The sequence below is a fragment of the Fringilla coelebs genome, assembly GCF_963513975.1.
Source record: "Fringilla coelebs genome assembly, chromosome: 2".
In the NCBI taxonomy this organism is placed as follows: Eukaryota; Metazoa; Chordata; class Aves; order Passeriformes; family Fringillidae; genus Fringilla; species Fringilla coelebs.
In genome coordinates, this window is record NC_140029.1 from 34,064,891 (window position 1) to 34,088,538 (window position 23,648).

Genomic DNA, 23,648 nt, shown 5'->3' on the forward strand with positions numbered 1-23,648 from the left:
GATAGATATAAAGGTAATAAACAATGTCTGCAGAAGAATTTTTTTTTGTTAAAGTATATACAATGAGAGTTTAGAAATCTGTTTCTCAAGAATTGTGATACACCATATCACTAAAAAATCCCCAAGATGACCTGTAACAAGAGAAATTTATTTAAAAGCATTTAAGTTCTGTAAAGAAGAATTTATCTTGTAGTCAGTTACCAAAAGAATTTCAAACAGGGCAGAGAAAAAACAGATAATAGGCAAAGTAAAAACAGAGTTAGGAAACAACTCAAACATAGCAATTAAACCAAATTAAAGTCTTTATTCCCATCACTACTATTCAAATGTAAAGACATTGCTATAGGGTGACTTCTAATGATGAATGTATTGAAGATCCTGCATCTAATCTCTCATTTTCAACCAGAATTGGGGAAAAATAAGCCAAAAATCACTAACCCTTGTTTTGCTCTTTATCACCTTTGCCAAAGTGCCTGCAAAGACCCCAGCTCTTCTACCACAATTTAAAGTCCTTCCTTATGTACGCGGAAGAACTAGGTGCTTATGTAAAAGAGATTTTAATCTGCAGAGTTCCAGCCCTGGAACTTTCACTGGAATACTACATATGCAAAAAAAACCCAACAAAAACAAACCAAAAAACAAACCCAAAAAACCCCAACCAAAAGCAAAACAAAAACCACCCACAAACCCCAAAAAACTCTGAACTAACCTTTCCTTCCTCTCCTCTGCATTTGAGCCAGAATTCCGGTCCATAGCTGCAGAATTACCTTAACTATGTTACAAGTTCCATTTCATAGAGGAAAACTTTACCTTGAATCTGTGACACCAGGAATCAATGTCTGTCACTTCCTATGAATCCTGTAAATAACTTTTGATACCTTATCATTGGTTCACCAGTTGAGTTGATGAGGCAGCCTAAAATAAGAGCGCTATGGGGTATCAAAAATCCCAACTTCAGACTTCCAAAATTTTAGAAAGTCTAAAGACAGAAATGTTTTATTCTCTAGGTAAAATCACCACCAGCACTACAAATAATGTCTGCAATGGGGTGACTACTTTGTTTCAATATAAAAGCCCAGCTCTACCCATCAGCACTTTCCAAGAGCCCTTGCAGTTACCCTATTTCCCCTTTTCCCCATTTCCAAGAACTGCCTGGACTGACATAAGATTAGCTCAGTTGGTCAGAGCATGGTGCTAATAACACCAAGGTCAAGGTCATGGGTTTGATCCCTGTACAGGTTGTTCATTTAAGATTTGGATTTGATGATCCTTGTGGGTGCCTTCCAGTATTCCTCAGAATATTCTGTGATTCTGTGACAACCACTCGCATGTGAGCTGCTCAAATGGCTACAGAGCAGCAGCTGGGCCAGCTCTTCAGAGGTGCCCGATGAGGAATGCCTCATCCAAGCAAAGAGAAAGTGCAAATCACAGACTACTAACATTCCCTGAATGTTGCTGATATCATGAGGATATCATCAGCAAATGCTGATATCATCAGCATTTTGAGGAAGCCTAGTACAAAGAGGCAAGGCATTTTTAAAATCCATAGCTAGGGAAATTTAGAGCCTCAGATGGAAAATTTCTTTTAAAAGGAAAGGTAGAAACAGAGGGAAGACTACACTAGAAAAGATCCCAGGAGAAAAAGAAAAGCTATCATGAGAACCATTTGATCATTGGATACTATATTTTTTTCAGAAACCACTAATTTAGATACCTCAGTTACACAATAAATGATTTCCATTGGTCCAGGTTAAAAGCTGTTCTTAAATACCTATGGAAATCTCAATTCAGGATTTGTAGTAAGACCTATCCAAGCAAAAGTTATTTAAAAGAATTATATGAAAAGGGCTTTTTATTTATTCTTTCATCTTATAGTCTGGAACATGTTCACAACAGAAAGATTATAAGGAAGAAGTTCAGCAACCAATTCAGAACTTAAGACAAACATGTAGTTAAAGAAAAATGATTTTTTCTATGATGAAAATGTTATATTGAAACATTTAAATTCAGCATGCTTACTGTAAAAATATATAGTATTTAATCTATAAAATGGAATATTAATTCTAAAACCAAATATAGACTACAATGTGTCACAAATTAACAAATTAAGAGAAGACAAATTAACTCTCCCTATACTGAAAGATGTCAATTTTCACATGCTGGTTTCTCAAAGTTGGCAAAAGAAGAAACTATAAAAAGGCTTCATTTGCATTAGCAAGTGTATGATCACTTGACAATCATTTCTGCTAGAATTATTTGGTGCCTACATATAGGCATCTAGTGAGAATACCATCTAGGGCACGAAACAAAATGCCCTTGAACATTCCTTGTGGTATCCAGCACAGCTCTCACTCTGCATCTGCCACGTGGATGTTCTGAGCACACTAATGCTTCTTAAATGCCACCAACAACTTGGAATGAGACGATTGAATTGTGCTGTTAATGTCAGTCAACACGGGAATAGGAACTGTACCAAAGAGAGAAGCACATTGTCCAAAATCAGTAGCTCCAACTAATGCACTATAAAGTTGATATTACATCTCCTCCCTCTTCTCACCTTCCCAAGAAGGGCCAAAGGTTCTCCTCTCAGTCTGAATTCCAAAAACCAAAAGGCTCCTTGTACAACTGAGGCTGCTCTGCTCTGTGTGCTCGAATGAAGGAATGTGTGATACTAAAAGGGCTCTAAAAATTTCGGTATTTTCTCTTCAGGTGCTAGTTACTTCTGTAGAGGCACATATTGCATAGCTGATGAAAGAGTCAGTTCTGTTATTTCAGGATAATCAAAATGCACTAATTGTGTAAGATTAGGCTGTTCTAAAATTAATTATAATTTTAACTGGGGAATTACTTCATTAAAAAGAACAGCCAGAAGCCTGCTAACACCCAGTCTTTGACTGGAAAATCTGCAGGAACAGTTAATTAATCTTTTTGCACAACTACACCATTTCAGTGGTGAATTTAACATTTAGAAAGTGATCTACATTTTCCTGTTGTTTTAAGTTAAAACCTTTAAAACTTGTACCAGTAAGCTAAACTCAAAAAAAGAGACTTGTTTGGTCAGTGAAAATTTTCCTTGCAACTTGCTGAGAAAGAGTACCAACAACAGCATGCTTGGGAATAAGGAAAACAGCTATATAAGCTTGTAAATAACTCAAACAGATGTGTGTTGAAGTGCCAGGACTGAAGGGAGCATTAAACTTTGCAATAAGTATACATGAAGTCCAGGATCTCTAAGTGTATTGCAAAGTTGCCACTGCAGTTTACGCTTTATATAACACATGGGAAGTGAGGATTCCTTGAAAACATCTTGTTTGCAGTAATGTAAACAAACTCCTGTAAGATTTGTCTATAGGAGAATCCAAGAAAAGCTTTAATACACAACCAGTTTTCATTCCTGATGTACAGAATTGTAAAGACAGTCCACAGCTACCCAACGCTTACTTGCCTTGATTTTTACAGTGGAGGAAATGGAAGTTTTTATCCCATTGAGGTCACTGCTCAAAGGTCAATACTTCTAATATTAATTTTGCAACTTTCCAGATCCTCTTCCAACCATTCCTTCAGAAGTTGTTTATATTAATGGCATAAAGTCAGTATTATATTACAATACAGTAATATATTAGCATATACCAGAGAACATGGATACACCATATTCCAAAGAGAGAAATTAATTCTTCAAGCTAGACAGTCTTCTTAAATCTACCACCTGATAAGTGGCATTCAGCAGTTAACTTTGTTATAAACAAAAAAAAAGATAGTGGGAATTTTAAAAGGGCGTGCTTTTCCTTCTCTCAACTGTAAGAGCTGATGCTATGATACAATCATTCAAGTACAGGATATATTGCTGAAATAACAAGGAAGGGAGGACTTGTTCTCAGATATTTTAATAAAGTATGCTCAGTAATGTCTAGATCTAACATTTGTATGTAGCAACTGCCAAAGCAGAAACACTGAGCCCCATGAAGGGGTTGAATATGTGGATTTAAATGCAAGTGAGTAAAACCTCACTTATAAAGGACTTGCTGGAAAAGGAATCAAGGTAAATAGAATTGTGAATTTAATACTCTTTTAGACATCTCTGAGATTAAGACATGAACTTGGGTTGGAAGGGATATCTAGTTCCAACCCCTCCTGCTGTGGGCAAGGGTACCACCTACTAGATCAGGTTGCTCAGGGCCCCATGCAACCTGGTCTGAACACTTCCAGGGATGGGGGATCCACAACTTCTCTGGGTTGCTTGTATCAGTGCCTCACCACTCTCATAGTAAAGATTTTTTTCCTCTCCTCTTTTACTTTAAAACCATTCCCCCTTGTCCTATCACTATCTGGATTGAACTGATTGGTATTTACATTGTTTTGACAGGACTACAGAATAAGATAACTTCATTCAGAAACGTGGATTACACCAACATTTTTTCTTCCCGTTTCTCTGAAAAAGGCCCAACCCTAAACATTTAAAAATATTTACAGAGTTTGTAGTCAGCTCTTGCTGTAGTATTTGACAGGAATTTCCATGATAATGACCATACTAGAGAAAAGTCATCAGAATGCATGCAACAGCGTAAAAAAAAAGACCCCAAAAATTCTACCTCACATTTACATCCAACTTCACATTAGGATTTTTAGGATTTTACTAACTGATGCACCACAATCTTCCCAACAAAAAAGAAGAGATGCATTAAATATTGAAAATTTAATTTTTGCCTACCAAATGATGAAATTCTGGTTCAATTCCTAAGTAGTTTTTAATTAGGAATTTAAAAGAAGAAAAGGATGCATTGCAATATTGTTTACAATGTGCAGTACATAAGTTAATCTATTCTTCAACAGACTAGGTCATCTAGTCTCATATATTCTACTTTATACTAAACTTACCTGGATGAACCAAAGTGCATAATAAGCTAAGAGGATTTTCTGCAGAGATATGCTATTCAGCCTTTTAAATCCTAATATCCATGCAACCACCCACGTACAAAGCTCCTCAACCACCTAACAATGAAAACAGGTAACGGCATGAAGTTCTGCGACACACAACAGAAAATGAAAGCCAACATGGAGATTCAAAGGGTAACTTTTTTTTTTGTATGAGTCTTACCTTTATTAAATTCAGTGAGTTCTTAAGAATACAATGTGTGTTACAGCTGATCAGTGAAAAAGCAATTGTGAATGTAATAAAATGTTGTCAGTAAGCAGTCTCACAAGGAACACCTGAACAGCCTTCCCATCCCTCTCCTCTGTTACTGCTGTCAACCTAAGTCTGACTGATAAAATCACAGAAATATTTCCTTTTAAACTTACTATCTAATTGACTGCAAAGTGGAAGTCAACATTTACCTCTAGATAAACAATTGACATTATCAGTAGTTTTATGCAGTTTAAATCTTTAAAACCTCACATAAAAGACCTGCACTACTATTATTTAGAAAAGGGTTCATTCTCATTTGGAGGAAAGACAAAAACCTGTTCTAATACATCAAATACTTTGACATGCTGAAGTGCCTTCAAAAATCTGTTTCAGGATAGACAAAGTAAGGTTACTACAAGAACTTTCCTCAGAAGAAGCCCAGAGAAACATGTCCTCTGTAACATAAGTTCTTTTGACCTTGTGGTAGACATTTACATTTACAATTATTTAAGTTGGAGTGTGATGCTTTTTTATTGCTTTCTGTTACATCCTCATTAGCATCTTTCCAGCCAAACTAATGAGATTTTTTACTGCAAGAGTTCACTGATTGTACTACTTCCCATTCAGCTTGGTGTGCTAAACAGTATTTTTTCCTCAGTGAAAGATGATCCTTGGACAACTTAAGACTTTGAAAAACTTTGAAAATTTCTTCCCCCAGCCAAGTTCTATTACTCTAAAATGAAATTACTGCACTGAAAATCATCTCAAAACCACCAAGTTTATCTGAAATTTTAATAATGAACTTTACAGCATGGCATAAGGTAAGCTATACCACAGCACACCTACATCTTCCCCTTCCCCCATAGAATTTACTTGCTTCACTAGTGACATTGAAGCAATATGGTGAATTGCCTCAGGTCACCAAGACAGCTAAAGAGCAAAATTAAAACTCCCTATTTGTCTTCATCAAATCTCACGCAGTTGGTGCCACTTAAAAGCAACATGGTCCTCCTGCTAACATAAGGAAGATCAGGGAGTACTGCGGCAGTATTGTTTAGAATCAGATTACATTAGGCTTAAAACCATGCTAAGATTGTGATTTATTTTGCATAGCTTAGTCAGAAATATAAAACTGATCAAATCCTGAGAGATACCTACAGAGAATGAACCCATGCTAAACCAGCCATCAGGGTATATATGTAAAAGTCTTTCCTCTGGCAACAATCATTTTAGTCCCAGTTGTTTCCTTCTATCCTGGAATTCAGCTTGCTATCCTTCAGTGACTGTCTGGCAGCTGTTTTTAGATGGGCTATAGAGACTAATTTTATCATACATGCTCCTCTTTCTTTCCACAGTAAGAGATAAACATCCATTAATTTTAACCCTGCTGCAGTTTTACACTAGCTTACTTTTGCTGTTAGCCTTAACTCCCGAAAATTTCATTCATTTAGTCTGGTCTGTAGTTAATATTTGTGCTACACGAGGGGAAGGAAATGGAAAAATTAATAAAAACTTTCCCATTAAGTTCTAGCAATATACCATTAGAAGAAAAAAGGTACTTTAACCTACACTGTGTCCAATTTTATACATGAGACCTGAGTTAAGGTATGAGAGCAGGGTTCAGCAACTCTCCCAAAGCAGTCTATGTTCCAGTTAGCAATCATGTGTTCAAATTCTGACCAGAAAAATACAGTGGGACTCTCCTTCCTGCATCCCAGGTTGTGCACTCATCTCAGTTTTAAATAAATGGACAATCATTCTCATCTAATTTAAGCATATTCTTGGCCATTTACTCTCAAGTCTATTTCTGAAAAAAAGTATATGGTAATCTGGTCTGGTGTTCAATGCAAATGTTAATCCTCAATGCTAAATCAATTTTACTCTAGAGATGAACCCATACACTGCTCTGTCCCATTTTGGGATCACTGACATGTTACAGCATGTAACAATTCCATAAACAATCAAAAGAAATTCAGTGATGTTTAGAGCAGTCAGGAGTAACATAAGGAAGGATCCTAGGGAACAGTAAAAATGAAGGCTGAAGAAGACCCTAATTTCTGATTCTGAGGTAAAAAATGAAATTTTTTTTTAAGCTGTTTGCTATATGAAGCTAATTTCTCCCCTTATTTTAAGTCTTAAGACAGCAGAGTAAGTAGCAGTGCTGTTAATTTTGTGATAGCCTGGGAAAGAAGCACCCTGTCCAGTTTGAATGAAATTGCTGTGCTAAGGGCCACCATTTGGATAAGTCTTGAAAGTCTTCCTATAAGGCATAAAGAATTATGGTACAACTATCCTATCAACACTTTTCCCCTTTATTTAACCAAGCCAAATTGAAATAGCCAAAATGACCCTCAAGAAAAAGCCACTGAAGTGTCAGCACTGCAGCACAGCATGCAAAACTTTGGACCATCTACACAAACCTATCTGGGAAAGCATGTTCTAATGTAGGAAGAGACAGTAGGCAGTGGCATCCAGCAAAAGCTTCCACCTGAAACTATGAAATGCACTCCATACATACTATCTGGGGTATAGAATTTAAAACCACATTCAACTAAAAGCATTTGTGAATGGCCACCACAGGCAAGTCATATCACATACACACAAACAAAAGTAGCACTGGGAAACTTTCAAATGGTCCAAATCTGATTTTCACTTGTTAGTGAAGCTGAGGTAAACCGGCATTTTTCATTTCATGATACCTAACCATTACAGCACACACTTACCAATCTCCTCCCTTTCAGTAATATATATGCTGCACTAACAGACGTCTCACTCAAGTTCTTCTACAAATCTGATTTTGTAAATACTGGGATTCCCCCAGTTTGCAGCTTGGTAGAGCTGACATAGGTAAATCATGCAGCTCCTGCTGGGAACTGGAAGACGCTATTGCAAAAGCATTCCTGCTGTAGAAACACCTCCAAATGTGACTGCACACTTTTTTCTTTGTACAGAAACATAGAGCTTCAATATCAAAAATATGCTGTATGAAGAGCTTATTGATTTATTCAGAAAACACTTGGGTTTTCACAAACACAGAATGGAAGATGTAGTTACCTGTACCCCCCAAAGGGGCACAAGACCATTCCACATTACATCCACATCCATTGGTAACCTGCTTTATTTGCTGACAAAAACTTTTATCAAAGCCTTCTAGAGCAAGGCTTCTTCCTCTGAGAGTTTGCCATCACTGGTAATGATGACACTTTTTATCCAGTGAAGATATTTTTCCTCTCTTTCACATGCCTTATTAATTTAAAAATGGACAAGGGTACACATAATAAAATGGAAAAACCCAAGATTCTTCAGAAAAATCTACCCCGTGAAACAATTTTCTAAAATTTTCTAATATTTTCTAATTTTCTTTTAAATTTCATAAGACAAAAGTAGTAGAAAAATTAGTCACTGCTAGTATAACTGCTAGTGCCTGTGAGTTGCTGTCAAACAGGCTACAGTTTATGAAGTATGTCAAATTAAGTATTCCAATCACTAATATATACTATTTGTCCTATAGTCGCAGCTTCAGCAGAAAATACTCTGATTGCAGATTAAATCAGTTCTTCTATTCCTTCCCAGTGTATTCTGTTCCCCAACTGTTTCTAGGGCACAATCTGGCAAGTTCCTCGTAGCACATGATTATTTTGATTGTACACAGCCAATGGACTGACAGGTACACCCAAGGCAATTCTAACATTTGTCTACAGAAAACAGCCCTTGTCAGTACAGGCCATCAGTTCAACATCAAAAGTAACACATACAGCTAAGACAGACATCCACTTAAACTCGGCAATAGCTTTTTATCCTTACATGTTTACAACAAAGAAAGCTTCAATCACTAGGTGCAATTGACTTCAAGAAGAATCCTCTCAAACAAGAAATGTCACCAAGTTCAGCCTTGCTACAGACCTGCAAAGTCAACAGCTGGAGCAAGTATCCTGTCAACTGCTTGCCTGCTGATGCCCTGAAAAATTCTGATTTGGACAATTGTGAAAACAATCTCATATCCCTCTTGCCCTGTAAAAGTTGAAGGACATTGTATATGAAGATGTGCTGAACTATTTTAGGCTTTCTAAGACTACCAATAGTCATACAACACCTACTATTAATAGTGCTAGTTAAAATGGAGAAAAGAATAGTGAATCTTTTCTTTCAAGGGAAAAATAAGTACATCTGAACTCTTCAACGTATGAACTGCTGCATCACAAAACTTAGCTGCAGAGGTAACTGACATCTAGACTCTTAAATCATGAATGCAAGTAAGCTGTAATGAACTTTCACCACATTGGCTTTTCTATAGAAACAGTACACATTTTCTGTAATAATAATTTAAAAAATAGATTTATAACCAGACATGAGCAGGTAAAGAAGCTGCTATCACAGGCAGCCAATACATTTTATGTTTGAACCAAGAGTCTCCATTACAGAAGTGGTAAAATTCTACCAGTTTGTTTACAGTTTCTTTTTAAGAGACTAGAGCTTAAAACCTGGCAATCCACTAGCAGTGAACCATTTATGGAATACCTCATCTTAACTAGTAAGTCTCACTGGGCAGCCTATATATTTTCATTCTGTTTTAAATGTTGGCACCTGCTCTGGAAAACTGGCATTATATCAGCAAGCTAGCATCAAGTGTACCTATTAGCTACAGTCAGAATGAGATAATGAGATTTGTATTCCATCTCTGGCCCTCCCAGCAAACACTTGTATTCTTTAATAAGGCATTTGTGTGCCTGATGTAAAAATAATATGTAAAAATGAATATTGGGTCCTCCCTCTGTGGTGTTAAAAGGTCTACAAATTATGTTAAATTAGAAAACTGATGTTAACAGGAAAGCTGTCGTGCCTGAAGTCTCTAATTGTTACACAACCTTCTTCTGAGACTATAGCTGTAAACCCAACAGCCTCAATTAAATTTTTTGAAAGTAGTTTTGCCTCAGAAATGAGAATTATCTTCATGACTAAAAGAATCACTGTGTGCACTACATCACAAATATACACCAGCCCAGCACACATTAGTACCTACAGACTCTGTGTTCATTGCTTAAACATGCCACAAGCATTCATGCAGCATTTTGGTAACAAAGGAATGTAAAAATTATCAAGAGGCACTAAAGTCTAAAGCCACTTCACTCAGAAGGCAAGCCAATCTCGTGAGACACTGCAGAAGCTGAAGAAATAGTTCCCATACAGCTGACATAAATACCATGTGTAAGCAGCATTTAGTATCATTAACAGGTGGCCATGAAATGAGTAGTTCTCCATTTCCACACTGAGTTGTGACGCATATAACTACACCAAGGGATCACCCAGTAGGCACAGAAGATAAAGATATAATTCATTAAAAGTATTGAAAAATATGCCAGCACAGGTCACTAACATTGAGAAGATTAATTAAAAACTTAAGCCAGATTTTTTTTAGCTCCTTTTTAAAAATCATTATATTCAGCATGAATTTATTTGATTGTTAAAAAAGTGTAGTTTTAAAATTAGAACTCTACAGTTTTGTAAGACGATGTGGCCTCAAAGTAGCAAAAAATACCCATTTTCCAAGGTTTAGCTAACACTGAGTTAAATGTGTAAGCATATCAGTGTACACACATGTATTTTATTCTAATTATGTTTCAAACTTGAGGTATATTTTCCTCATAGAGCATGCATAATGGTGCTGCTTATATTCCAACTCTAACAGGTAGGGATGTCACCAGATGTTGGCTAAAATACAGTGCTCAGCCTTTAAGTTCACTGTAAGTTGCCAGTACATTTGACAAGGAGAGTTTCTTCTTCCTCCAAAGTTTCAGATAAATTGACAAGCAAGGTGGACACAGTGACTCTTCAAGTGCTGCATTCCCAGCTCAATATATTCCATAGGTGTTAAGTACTTAAGATAGATCTTGGTTTAGGATCAACATCAGGGTAAGATGGAACGAAGTTTTACTTCCTTTCATGCAGAGATACCTACTAAGAAATTTAGCTCTCCAAGGTAACAGAGAATGTTTCAACAGTTATGTATTGCTTCATCTTTCTTTTGAGAAATAGATCTTTCCATGAAGCCCTACTTTGCTCAGGTTTTTTCAATTTTCATCAATAAATTAAAACTGAGGAACTGCCTATTCCACTTTCCAGAACAACCCACCTTACTACTGGTGGTCTATTTAAAGATTTTCAAGAAACCTGATGTGCTATGCTCTAATGACCACTCCTTCTAAACCACAGGGGATTACCTACACAGATTATTTGCTTACATGGCCCTTTATGAGAAGCCATTGCCTTAGAATTCTTGGAACCTGTGGAAGACCCAGCCATTCCAGCCCGCGTCAGAGCGGATTCTGAGCCACATGTTATTTCACCATTCAGCATCATTACTAATTTTTTATTTTAAGATGCTAGTTTTAATAGCACAAACCATATAAAGAGAATCTGTCATTTGTTTAACAAATTATAAAATTACAAGATTGTAGTAGAAATATGGAAGAATAGATTGGCTTCCATTTCTGTCTGACTTTAGCATTCTAATTTTACATCATATTCATGAACTTGTTTCTGAAAGCCTATACAGTGAAATGGGAGGTTGTAAATTCCAAAACCAACAAAGCTTGGCAGCTGAAATGATAAAGTTTTGTTTCAAGTTATTCTAAAATCTCTAAGGAGTCTTTAATTTTAACATGAAATTTCTTCAATGATTATATAGCTGATAAACAACTATTCTTTGAAAAGCACCTAACCTATGAGGATAAGTTGGAATGAACATAAAACAGCAGGTAAAAGATACCCATCTTCTATATCAACAGTTACTAACACCCATATTTAATTTTTTATTATATTTCCAAAAAGGTCTCCTTAACATCATGGGGTAAAAGCAAACCAGCACCTAAAAAAGGAGCATAAGAGAACACAATTTCTATCAAACTGAGCAATGACAGATCTCATATTCTAGTTTTATACTCCTATTAATTCTGTTTTGCTCAAAAATTTTTGAAATCTAATGAAGTCATTTATCATACATTATTCTACAGTAGCTATTTATCCAGGAAGTGCAAGACTGGTTAAAAAAATGAAAAATAATTGCTCATTGTCTTCACTAGAAGTTTATAGCCAGCAGCATCCTAGAACCCCTACAGATTAGACAAGCTGTTTTCTAAAGCAGTTAGTAGCTTGGAGGTATGCTTAACCATACTACACTGAGATGTTTTCTAGGTCAACATAAAAAGGCCCTGTAAAAGTACAAGTGATCCAACTATTGCTTGATGAAAGACAGATCAAGTTAAGGGGCACCACACAAGGCAATGCTGTGTTTGTTTACAACAGGATGCCATGACTAGACTGAACTTGTCTCCTCCTCTGAGGTGCCTAAATATTAACCACTACCACTGCTTTTGGGTAATTAAGATAGTATTTTCTTTTCTTGCTACCTCTAGTCAATTCGTTCTTGTACCTGTTTCCAGTTTAGCACTGAAGACAAGTCAAAAATCCTTTAACTCACATGTTTATGCTGAATGGTATAAACCAGCACAGTCAACACTGGCATTCTGCTTTGCACAAAGGAATAAACATTGTTTATAAAGATCACTTGAAACAGATTTTATATCATACAGAAGACAGAAGGCTAATACATTTTTAGGGTAATAGGGTTCTATTGAAGGTCCCTCTCTTGAAGGTCATCTGGAAGGGACACTAGCGCTCTGAATTCAAAATTAAGTAGCAGACTATATTTAGAATAACTAACAATGCCAGAAATTCTAAGTTCATGTAATTTTTATTCAACTGCTAAACTTTCCTTAATTAAAAAAGGGTGAAAAAAATTCACACATGCCTTCACTGACACACCTTTATTTTAGTATGTGAACTAGAAGTGAGGGTGAGGTAAGGTCAAAGTGAATGCTTTCAGATATCACTATATGTCTTAAAGGGTATTCAAAGAAAGACCAAATTTCAGTTTCTCAAAAAACGTTGTACGCTTTCTCACTCCAAGGGATAACAAATCTCTTTGAACATTGACTCTATAAGTAGTTTCCCTTCTGATTTTACTTTTCAAATATTTCTATTCTCAATTTTAAGCACGCCTTAAAATTGTAGCTTTAACTCACTGCTACAAAACAGCAGCATTCGCGTGTGAATCAAGCGTCAGCAACTGATCTCATTCAAATAGAAATTTCAAAATAAACATAATCTAAAGCAATTCAGGATCATCATGGAAGTATGAAAAGCACTTTTTACCATATTATGTCTGAGCTAGTGAAGTTACAGCCTATTTCAGTATATTTTATATGCCCAGTTCCAGTAAGAGGAAACTAAACCCCCCAGAGAAATGCACACACATTGCAATTATGCAGATTAAGGAAAACAGTCTTTAAAAGTCTAATAGCATTAAATGCACCAACTTTGCACTGCATATACCTTTGTGCAAACACCGTACTTGATGTATGTACTTAAGCTGCGCTATGTGCTTCAGCAAACTCTCATCTTTTCTTTGCACAAAACTACCAGCACAGTCTTTTAAAACACAGAAGAAATCATCATATATGGAACAAACTATTAAAACCCCGCTAGTTGAGTAACAGATTCCATGCATTGCCCGCAGTTTGAGTGGTTGTGAAGGTACAATTGACAACAATAACTTAAATGTATAAGAACAGAAAGACAAACCTGAACCTGCTGAAAAGCTTTCAGTCTCTTCTTGAATCTAGAAGGTAAAACAAAATCACATCCTCGAGCTAGCAATGCCAACTCCTTTCTTAGATCAGGATCTTGTCGCAAAGAAATCTCCTTTATCCTCATGCTTTCGGATTTCATATAATGTCTCTGTGTGCCAGTGCAGGCACTTGAGTCCCAGTAAATAGCAGAGCTGTTGTATTATCTCTCAGTGCCGCTTAAAGCAGCAGCTGCTCCCGAGTTCTGGGATATTATAAGAGTCAGCTCAACTTCACCCGCTCCATACATTAAAGGGAACTTGGCTGGAATTGCAAAAACAGATTGGGAAGTCACTTTGGGGGCCTGCCCTTTCATCCAGGCATTCCAAAGTCTAAAGGGGACAGTATGGAAAATGAAAACCGTGTTTGGAGGAGCATCTATAAAAGCAGCTTCCAATTTTAAAAAAGGCAAGCCCTACAGGAATGCAGAGGCCAGTCATGGTTATTTTCTAGCTTCCTCCTCCTCCCATCCCCCTCAGCTTTCCCTTCTGTCACAAAACACTCACTGTCTAGCTTCAATGAAGTACCTCACCAAAGAATAAGGCTTATTACACAGCAATTAATTCCTTTTAAACTCTTCGTTCTTTAGTGGGAACCCTATTGCACTGCAACAATGAAGGCAATGACAGAAGAAGTTTCAGACAGACTTTCAGAATGGCTCACATAATCAAGAAATAATTTTTTTACATTCATCTATATCTAAGTTACTATATTTCAAGAACCTAAAAATTTAAATGTTAAGATGGAAAACCACAGCAGAAATGAAGTTAATGTCTGAAAACATCAAACCACGCTGAAACACTGCTTTAAATCATGTTTTACCAAAATGTTACACTAGAAATTATGTCACAAAATTTGAAAAAAATTGACAGGATAGTTTTTCATTAAATAGTTTTATAAACATTAACATCCACATACTAGATTGCATACGTGTCACATTTCACTAGCATTATACTCTGCTACACCACTCTATTTTCAGTGTATTGAATCTCAAATACATTTTATGGGGGTGGTGAGGCCAAGTTTTAGTACACATCAATACTCTTCATGGAAACAGAAATCTGATAAGCTTCTGTGAAAATTAAAGTGACCTTCAGTTCCTACTCCTTTACAGTTTTAGGTACGTTAACTTATAACTAGTGGACTTTTCACATTTTAAATGGCTATTCCTATAGCAAATCAATCTTTAGGAAATGCTTCTATTTTGATGGATTTTTTTTTTCAAATATCACCATTACAGTTATGAGTATGGTAACTCTTACTATTCTAAGCTGTAAACACTGCTAGCACCTCCAAATTCTCTAAAGACAGATGTTGCCTATTTATTACCAACATAATTGTCATGCACAAGTTTAGTTGCAAACAGCATCAAAGGAAAGACCTGGCCAAACCTACTCTGTTTTCATCCCTCCTACTTTAAATAAGGCCATTTTCCTGATTACAAAATGTACACAGCCCAAAACAACTCTCTCACCACTATGTCAGAGATTCCTTTTACTGGATGGCACTATTTTATGCCCACATAATCTTTAGCTCTATTTATCCATTCATAGCCATTCTATATATAACACTGTATTAGAACTCCATAGTAAATATCCTTGTTCAATTAAGAAAAGGAAACTATGAAAAAGTGCTAGTGAAACACAATTTGTCTTAACTGGATCTTTTTTTTAGCTTATCACATATTGTTACAGAGTAAATGATGACAAAACACCTGCTTTTTTGGTTTTAATTTAGTATCCAGTCCTGTCCCCGCCTCCCACTTCTTTACTGTAGCTCGTTATGAAGATATTTATTTCTTTCGGAAGTGTGAGAACAAGAAAGGAATTGACAAGGCAAGAGTCAGACTTGTTGTGGCTGGCATGACCAGACTATCCAACTGCATTGAGCAAATCTGGCTGTCACTCACTGTCTTTTAGGAAGACTAAATCAACTAACCTGGGATAAACCTTGGCCACAGGGAAGTCAACAGAAAACTGGGCATGCAGTACACAACAGCAGCGTGCCTGGAACTTGAGATGAAGGGCTGAGGTGTTAGAGTAGGAGAGGAATCCTATTCTGGCAACAGATAACCATTCCAGACCAAAATGTGGAAGGTCAGGAAGGTTGTATTGCAAGGCAGATTGTGTTTCAGGTTAGGCAGAACAGGCCTTACTTGAGGTATGGAAAGGTATCTTCTCACCTAAATCGCTATTTTCATCCCTTTTAACCAGGTGATGCACACCCATTTGCTGCTACATTCACCATCTTATTTGATGTGGCCGTATTATGTCATTAAGGTGATGGACTGTCACATTGAGAGCTAATCTAAAAGAATCAAGTGCCAGTCTGGAACCTAAAAGGTCTGGAGTTCCTGAACCTGCTGAAGGAGCCTCAGTAACAAAGAAATGTTCTGAACTCCATTTTTGAAGGAGTTGTGTATTTCCCTCCTTTATTCAAACGGTTCTCAGAACTCATCATAACTTAACCAGTAAACCAGGTTCAATATTTTGAATATTCTGCATTGCTTTGTCATAATATTACTTCACTGCTCCAAGTCAACCCCATTGTTAGTCTAACATGTTTTTGCACTATGGTTTCCAACCCAGTGGTCATTTATATACGTGGGTATTTGTTGTTCACAGGTTGCAATTTGTTGCTCCAGAGATTGCAACTGGCTGCCAATCACATCATTTTCACCATCTAAATGGAAAAGGAATTTGTATTGCCACATTTAAGGAGACTGAGCATTTATAAAGCAATGAGGTCATGAATCCCCTAAGATGTGTTTTAACCTTTTCAGTCATGAATTAATCAATGGGGAAAGTCAGCTTTCATCCAGATTGAACTAGAAGTGTTCTAGTGTTACTTTTATTCTAAATCTGAATTCTCTCCAGTGAAAGCTAAGGCAAAATCTTTTACTGGGTGAAGGTCTGGGTGCCAGCCATGAAGCTGTTCAAGTATCCTGGCAGCTTATTATTAGCTAGATAAACAAACGGGGAAGATGCATGCTCAGAGCTTCCTTCCAAATCTAAAGATACACACTATGAATGGACTGGGCTCAAGGACTGTGGCCAAAGAATTCACCACTTTAACAAAGATCTGAAAATATACAAGAGTAATGCAGCATAAATAACACAATATTCTGGGTATTGTAGAGGAAATACAATCTTGAAGACTACTTAAAAAACCCTTAAGTATTTGCCTAGCAAACCAGAATTTCTTGTCAGAAGCATGTACCAACAGTATATTAAAGTCTTAATCTCTTAAGTGGAAGTGACCTCAAATCTGGAAAAAGCATTACAGGAGGACCCCAAGAAAATAATTTTCAGCCATATAAAAACTTTAGTTGCTGGAGTCTAGTGTTCAACCCAATAAAATGTGAACCAAGATGACAGAAAGCCTGTTTGGCTTTTGGAGGAAATTTAAATAAAGCTGAATAGCCAATCCCAATGGCAACAGCATGAAAACCAATAGCATCCCTCAGCCTGTGATGGTGCAGAAACTAAGAGTAGCTTCTGGGTTAACTGTGGAAAGAAAATTGTTGTATCTCCAAATCAGCCAATCTAAAGGGCTGTTATGGAACTAATGCAACCCTTTACAAAAGTAAATTAAGAGTGTGGGGTAGAACACAGCAGTTAAGAGAAGTAAGGCAAGGTGGCACCTTTTCAATACAGGAAAAAAAAAAAGTAACGGCATGACTAATGTAGTATTAAAGATATATTCCAGAGGCTTAAAGTGGAAAGAAAGCACTAGTAAAAACAATTAGGTCAGGAAAATATACAAGAAGTCAATCAGCTAAGGATGTTTGCTAAAACACAGCTATGAGGCAAGAAATACAAAGAAGAAATTACATAAATATACTAGAAGACAAACAAAAGAAACAATTCTTTGCTAGACTAAGAAAACAAGAAAACCCAAACAACCCTGAAATGCTGAGCTCCTTCCCCCCCCCCTTAAAAAACATTGTGTCTAGACTACCACCATTATTTAAATGTTATCAAGAATTATTTCTAAACCAGATAGTCCATACCTGGCCTTTGCTATACTGAAAGATCCTGAAACTAACTTTTTGCTAGCAACTTCCCATTTGTAACTGCTGTGCATGAAAAGAGAACAAGAGGACAATGCACTTGTGAGCTGCACAGAATGACAAAGTACTACTATTCATCCCTGACTCTCCTTTGGATGGGAGTCATCCCTTTTCAGTACACTCACAAAACCCAAGGGAGCTAACACGTACAATGTGTACACAGCAGAAGGAATCAAGTTATTAGGCTCATATTCAACAACCAGTTATGGAAACTGATTGCTTTAATGTTATGGACAGTGTTCCTGGAGTGAGTATGACACACTGATGAACTGCTAGATGTTGACACTGTGCAGTTAAGAAATCTACCTTCCCAAGAAGAAACTGATCCTTTGGCCTTGGAAAGGAGTTCATGCGCATCTAGGCCTAGGTACATAATTTTTTTCTTGTAGGATGCAATGCTTCCCCACTGGAATGAGAAGTCCTGCATGTAAATGCCTTCTTGAATGATTATTTAAATTTTCCAGTACTCTTGGATTAGACAGAACAATGCCTGGCAGTTCTTTCCACAGTAGTTCAGAGAATCCAGTCTTTTGAGGCAAGACAGTGAGTAAGTAAAAAGACAGCAGTTAGATGCCAGAGGTGTGGTCACGTTAGTATGCCAGGAAGGAGGGGCAGATGAGATTTTCTGCACATTACCAAAAGAAAGCCATGTATGAACACCATGGTAAGGGCCATTATCAGCTTACAGCTAGGATAAGATACACGTCACCTTGCTATGATTACACAGCCTGGACTCCAAAGCCATAGCAAGGGCCTTTTTCAGTTTGTTAACTGCATCTGACAGACCAATTCAGCAAGCATCAAGAAGTCATAAAATCAATGCCTGACAAAAAAGGAATGGTTTACAAATCTTTAGAACAATTCTCATGTTCTTTGCCGTCTTAAAGTCACTACACATTTTATTTATTTGTGTACAGCATAAACTGAATTTTAAGGGAAAAAGGTTGGAATAGTTCTGCAGATGGAGCCTATTTACTATTCATGATCTTCACATGACCCCATTCATTAGATCATGAAAACCAGGACCACCCAAATTGAGGCTGATGAGGTGAGTATTAAAGAGAGAAAGATATAAACAAAAAATCAACTATGGATTACACAAATTAAAGTCATATTTCCTCTAATAAGATGCTGTGTTTTTACATTTTACATCAACTGTCATGGTACAGAGGCTATCCACAGATGAAGCTACAGTCCACAATACATGCACATGTAACTTTACCAACTTAAGCCTCTGAATAGCAGACTTAGATTAAAATGAACAATCAGTTCAGGCTGATTCAGAATGCCAGAGATTTTCCTACAAGAGACAGCAGCTTTTACAACCAAGTCTAATGATACGCATTATGGAACTTTTCAAAGTCACACTAGCCATTTTGGATATTTAGTAATTTCTAGATTGTTGTTATTGTTATTATTTACATTGTGTCACCTTAATTTACAAGTTGACAGTAATTTAGAAGTCTGGTATTAAGAACATAAATGACATTTTATAACTCTCCAGCAATTTAGTTAAACATTGTATAAGCTGTTCAGTACTTCCATCTTTTGAACACTAACTGAATGTTCAATCAATCCTTTCAAAAGCATCTTTTCCCAGACTAGAATGATTAGTGCATGAAAGTACAACTACTACTTTAAATCCAGCATCATGTAATTTAGTCTCTCAAATCACAAGACAGTTTTGAGTCAGTGATAACTGCAGGACAACTTCTTGCTTATGATTTGCTTATTCTTGCTTGAGATCTCCCTCCCTGAAGATCTTAACACAAAACCAACAAATTAGGAAGCTTAAGACACAGACTTTGTCCTACATGTGTGTCAGTAAAATTACAAATGGTTAATTTACCAACCAAAACAAGGATTTCTGATAGAACTTCTATGAAGACTTAATCTAATATTATTGTGTTGTTGTATCAGTCTGAAATCATTGCTGATATAGGAAACACAGGCAACAAACTATATTGATTTCTACAGAACTAAATGGAAAGCTGTCCAAAACTGCAAGCAGGGTACAGTGCCAAAGGACAAAGCAAAGAAAGAAGGCAGAGCAAAGAAGGTGGTCACTGGTAACCATGTGAATTTTAGCTTTCAGGATAACTAACAGGGCAATCATTACACATGAAGAAAAAAGACCCAAGAAATAAGACATCTTACAGAGAAGGAACACCCCAAATACATTGCCAGAACAGGAGCAGTACTCCTGACTTTCCTCCAATCGCCATTACTGTAAGTCTTAGTGTGAATTTTTACATATTTTTTCAAGCATTCTAGAAAAATTATTCTAAAATACTAGGCTTAAATGTGTCACTTGATAAATAAGCAAATAAAACAAATTTTAGGCAGTATTTTTAGCATGTTAAAAGCAAGTAAGAGAAAAAAATTAGCAATCTTTTGTTTAAAAATCTGATACTATAACAGGAGACTTACAGTATTTGCTGTAAATGACTATTCACAAAGATTTTGCAGGTAGAAGAATAATCTAGCTCATTGTTTTCAATATCGCATAATTTCAAATAGCTTGCTTTATCTTTTGGTAAAGTATGTCACAAAGATTATTATTTACAATACATCAGCATTCATCATATCTACTAAAAATGTTAACAAAATTTAGAAGATTGTTTATTGTTCATCAACACAAATCTAGCTTCTAAAGGAATAAAACTCATTAGAAACTGGTCTCCTGGTTCTGCTGAATCAAAAAAAACCAAATCAAGTCAAGCCATTTGATAAGTTCTACAAGGCTTCTTTTGTCAAGAAAGTCAAACTGAACCTAATCCACACTGAGCACATCTTGCAAATATTTGGCAATGATTTCTTCAGCACCTACTCGATATTTCCCCCCTACATTTTCCCATGTAGGCTTTATGTACATTTTCCTTTTAGACTTCCAGCTCATCCCACTCAACCTGAAATTAGCCGAAGTTACTAGTAGGATCTGCAATAGAACAAATATGCAAGGCTAGTTCCATATGAAATAAAACTAAACAGCATGCACAAGGTAAACAGGACACATATCCCATCATTCCTGCAAGTACCTGTGGTCAAGAAGCAGTACGTGGGTGGCTCTACAGTTTCTAGCTATTTTTCACATGACTGCTATGCAAAAGGGGCACATCTAACATTAACTACTGGAACACACTTTTAAAAACATGTCTTGGTCATTGTAGGTTTCCATGAACCCATTTTAAGTTGCCTCTGTTGCCTGCAGAATGCAAATTAATCTTATCTAGCAGACATTGGTACCATGTGGTTAACTGGAAGACAAGAATACCACACTAGCAGCAGCCCACACCATTATAACATTTACATGTTATATGTAAATAACAAAGGAGTTATTTACATATTATGCCACACTTAAACTGAATTTAGTAACCATTTTTGCTGACTGTGAAAAACAATGAGTATGCTTAATTAATACCTTCTTGAATCAATGCAACGACTTATATACAGTGAAAGCAAGGCAACTTTAAGACAATTGTGTGTGCAAAACCTCTTAATTTGCCAAGACTCTGTCATCTGATTTTACCACTGGCATTTTGATGATTTTTCTCATAACACGGCTTGCTGAAAAATTCTGTGCAGCCATTGACTAGGAAACAACAGTGGACAAATCTGCTCACTGGATCAGCTGCATTTATGATTTGATATTGAAGTAAGCCCATACATACTTTTGGCCTCAAGTTTATTTCTTGCTGACAGAGTAAATGTAAGGCACATGAAGAGGTTCTCAAGCATCACTGGATGTAAAAAAGAAAAAAAGAAAGAAAAGGCTATCTTATCTATATCAATACCTAATCTCCTCACAGATTGAACATCCATTAAAAAAAGGCACTGTTTCAATGGCTGATATAAAGCTATAATTAAGTTTACTTGTTTTGAAAGAACAGAGAAGCAACTGGAAGTAAAGATCTGTAAGCTATGATGATATAGCTTTGAACTTTTTTGTTTGCTTTTAACTGTCAGTTATTCAGAAAGATGTGACTTCATTAATAAATGTTATAATTCAAAATTGCATTAATTTTAATCATCTTGGGTCAGGATTCAGGTGAGCTTAAAACTTGAAGAAAGCTACACAATTCAGATTTCCATTTCTCAGTACAAGAAATGCCAAAAACTCTTAAGACTGGATGCAGCATACAATAATATAAGTTTCCAGTAGGACAAAAGTGCAATTGCCAATTCGGAAGAGGACAAAAGTTAGTTGTTTTTTTTTTAATAAAGCACAAAGTGTAAACAAAATCAATATAACTGCTAACAAGAGCAACATATACATGCCATGGCAACGAGATACAGTTAGAATAAGGAGCACTATCAAACCCTGCAACAGTGAGTAACTTTCAGTTTCTCAATTATGAATAAAAAGAACAGTTAGCTCTTTAATCAGGATAATGGCTCTTCTATTCCAAGCTATTCAGTACAGCAAAGCTTAAGACGAATAACACAACATACTACCAGTGCTGCTTATGTTGACAACTATTATGTCACCTCAATCAAAGCTAATAAGAATTTTATAGGAACACCTATAACTGCACTCTTCCAGACTTTAACACGGACTTTTGGCTGCCCTTCCTTTGCTGGCACCATAGACGGAGCTTTATTGAGATCACACTAATGCTGACATCTCTCATAGTACCCAGTTATCATTGTGAAAGTACATCAGTTTGATACCAGGTTATTTACAGTCTCCCTTTAAGTCACGGGCTTGAGTTGAAAGCCAAGTCCACCATCCTCCCCACTTTGTGATAGGACATGGCACTACCAACACTATCTTTGCGTGATACAGAGTTAGGGAGTGTCTGTGTTAGACCACACAGCACAACCTGGGGTGCAGAGCAACGCTAACACAGCCCACACAGCCCAGGCTCTGGAGTTAACAGTTCTGGTATGAAAGAGGCAGCAATTCAGATGCAGACAGACACTTTGTAAGATGATGGTATCAGCCCAGCTACCCTCTACCTGGAGCTCTCAGAATTAATTTGTTTCAAAAGGCAGCTGTTAAGTGTTATTCAGACTTCAGCCAATGTTTCATTCTAGCCTCCCTTTAAACTAAAATGGATCACAGCAGTACCACTATGTTTAAATCAAGTAACTGATCACAAAAACTTTGCAAGAATGTTGTTCATTATCAAGCTAAGCAGCTGTATATTAAAGAAGTAAAAACATTTACAAGTCACAGATACAGGAGGAAAATGAGCTTTAATTGCCACAGGACAACTACCAGGAACAGTATGCTTATCAAATAAAGGATATAGAGAAACCACTTCATGAAGTACCTTTATATCAAACATTGATACTGCAGAGAAATGGAAAATAACTTTGAAGTATTTCTGATTATATCTCATTCTCTACACCACCATCCCACAAAATGCCCAAAGGGAATTCTGTGAATAGTTTCCCCAGATTGCCTTGCACACCAGCTGGTCAGGATTAAACATGTTGCCCATGGCACCTTTTAGGCCTTGAGGACTGGTATTTTTGACAGTGTGATGAACAGTGTACAATTGTGTATGGCCCATGTGTTTAGGATAACCTGCAGTCCCAGAAACACTGTTAAATCTATCTACAGTTGTGATAAGGGTTAGAAGAAATCTACAGCATTCTTCTAGTTGCAAACTTACAGCCCTAGAATTTCTTCAACAATACACTCAGAAAATATTTGGGACTTGAATGCTGAAACTTTTTTGTCTCTAAATTTTTGTTATTTGAAGCATATAGTACATAGAAATCACAGGCCTACTTGCAGAATACCAAGTGCTAGCAAGCA

The 23,648-nt window shown here is 36.6% G+C and overlaps 1 protein-coding gene across 4 annotated transcripts in view; it reads right to left on the bottom strand.

Annotated features, from left to right (window-relative positions):
• Positions 1-23,648, bottom strand: part of PPP2R3B (protein phosphatase 2 regulatory subunit B''beta) — a 46,778-nt gene that overhangs the window by 17,502 nt on the left and 5,628 nt on the right. The window contains exon 1 of one of the 4 annotated variants that reach the window (XM_084226141.1): positions 13,766-14,140. The exons of the other annotated variants lie outside the window; for them this stretch is intronic. Coding sequence (XP_084082267.1) covers positions 13,766-13,912 — 147 coding nt within the window. The 5' untranslated portion in view covers positions 13,913-14,140. Of the gene's footprint in view, positions 1-13,765; positions 14,141-23,648 lie in introns of those variants that run through there. 4 annotated transcript variants of the gene reach the window in all.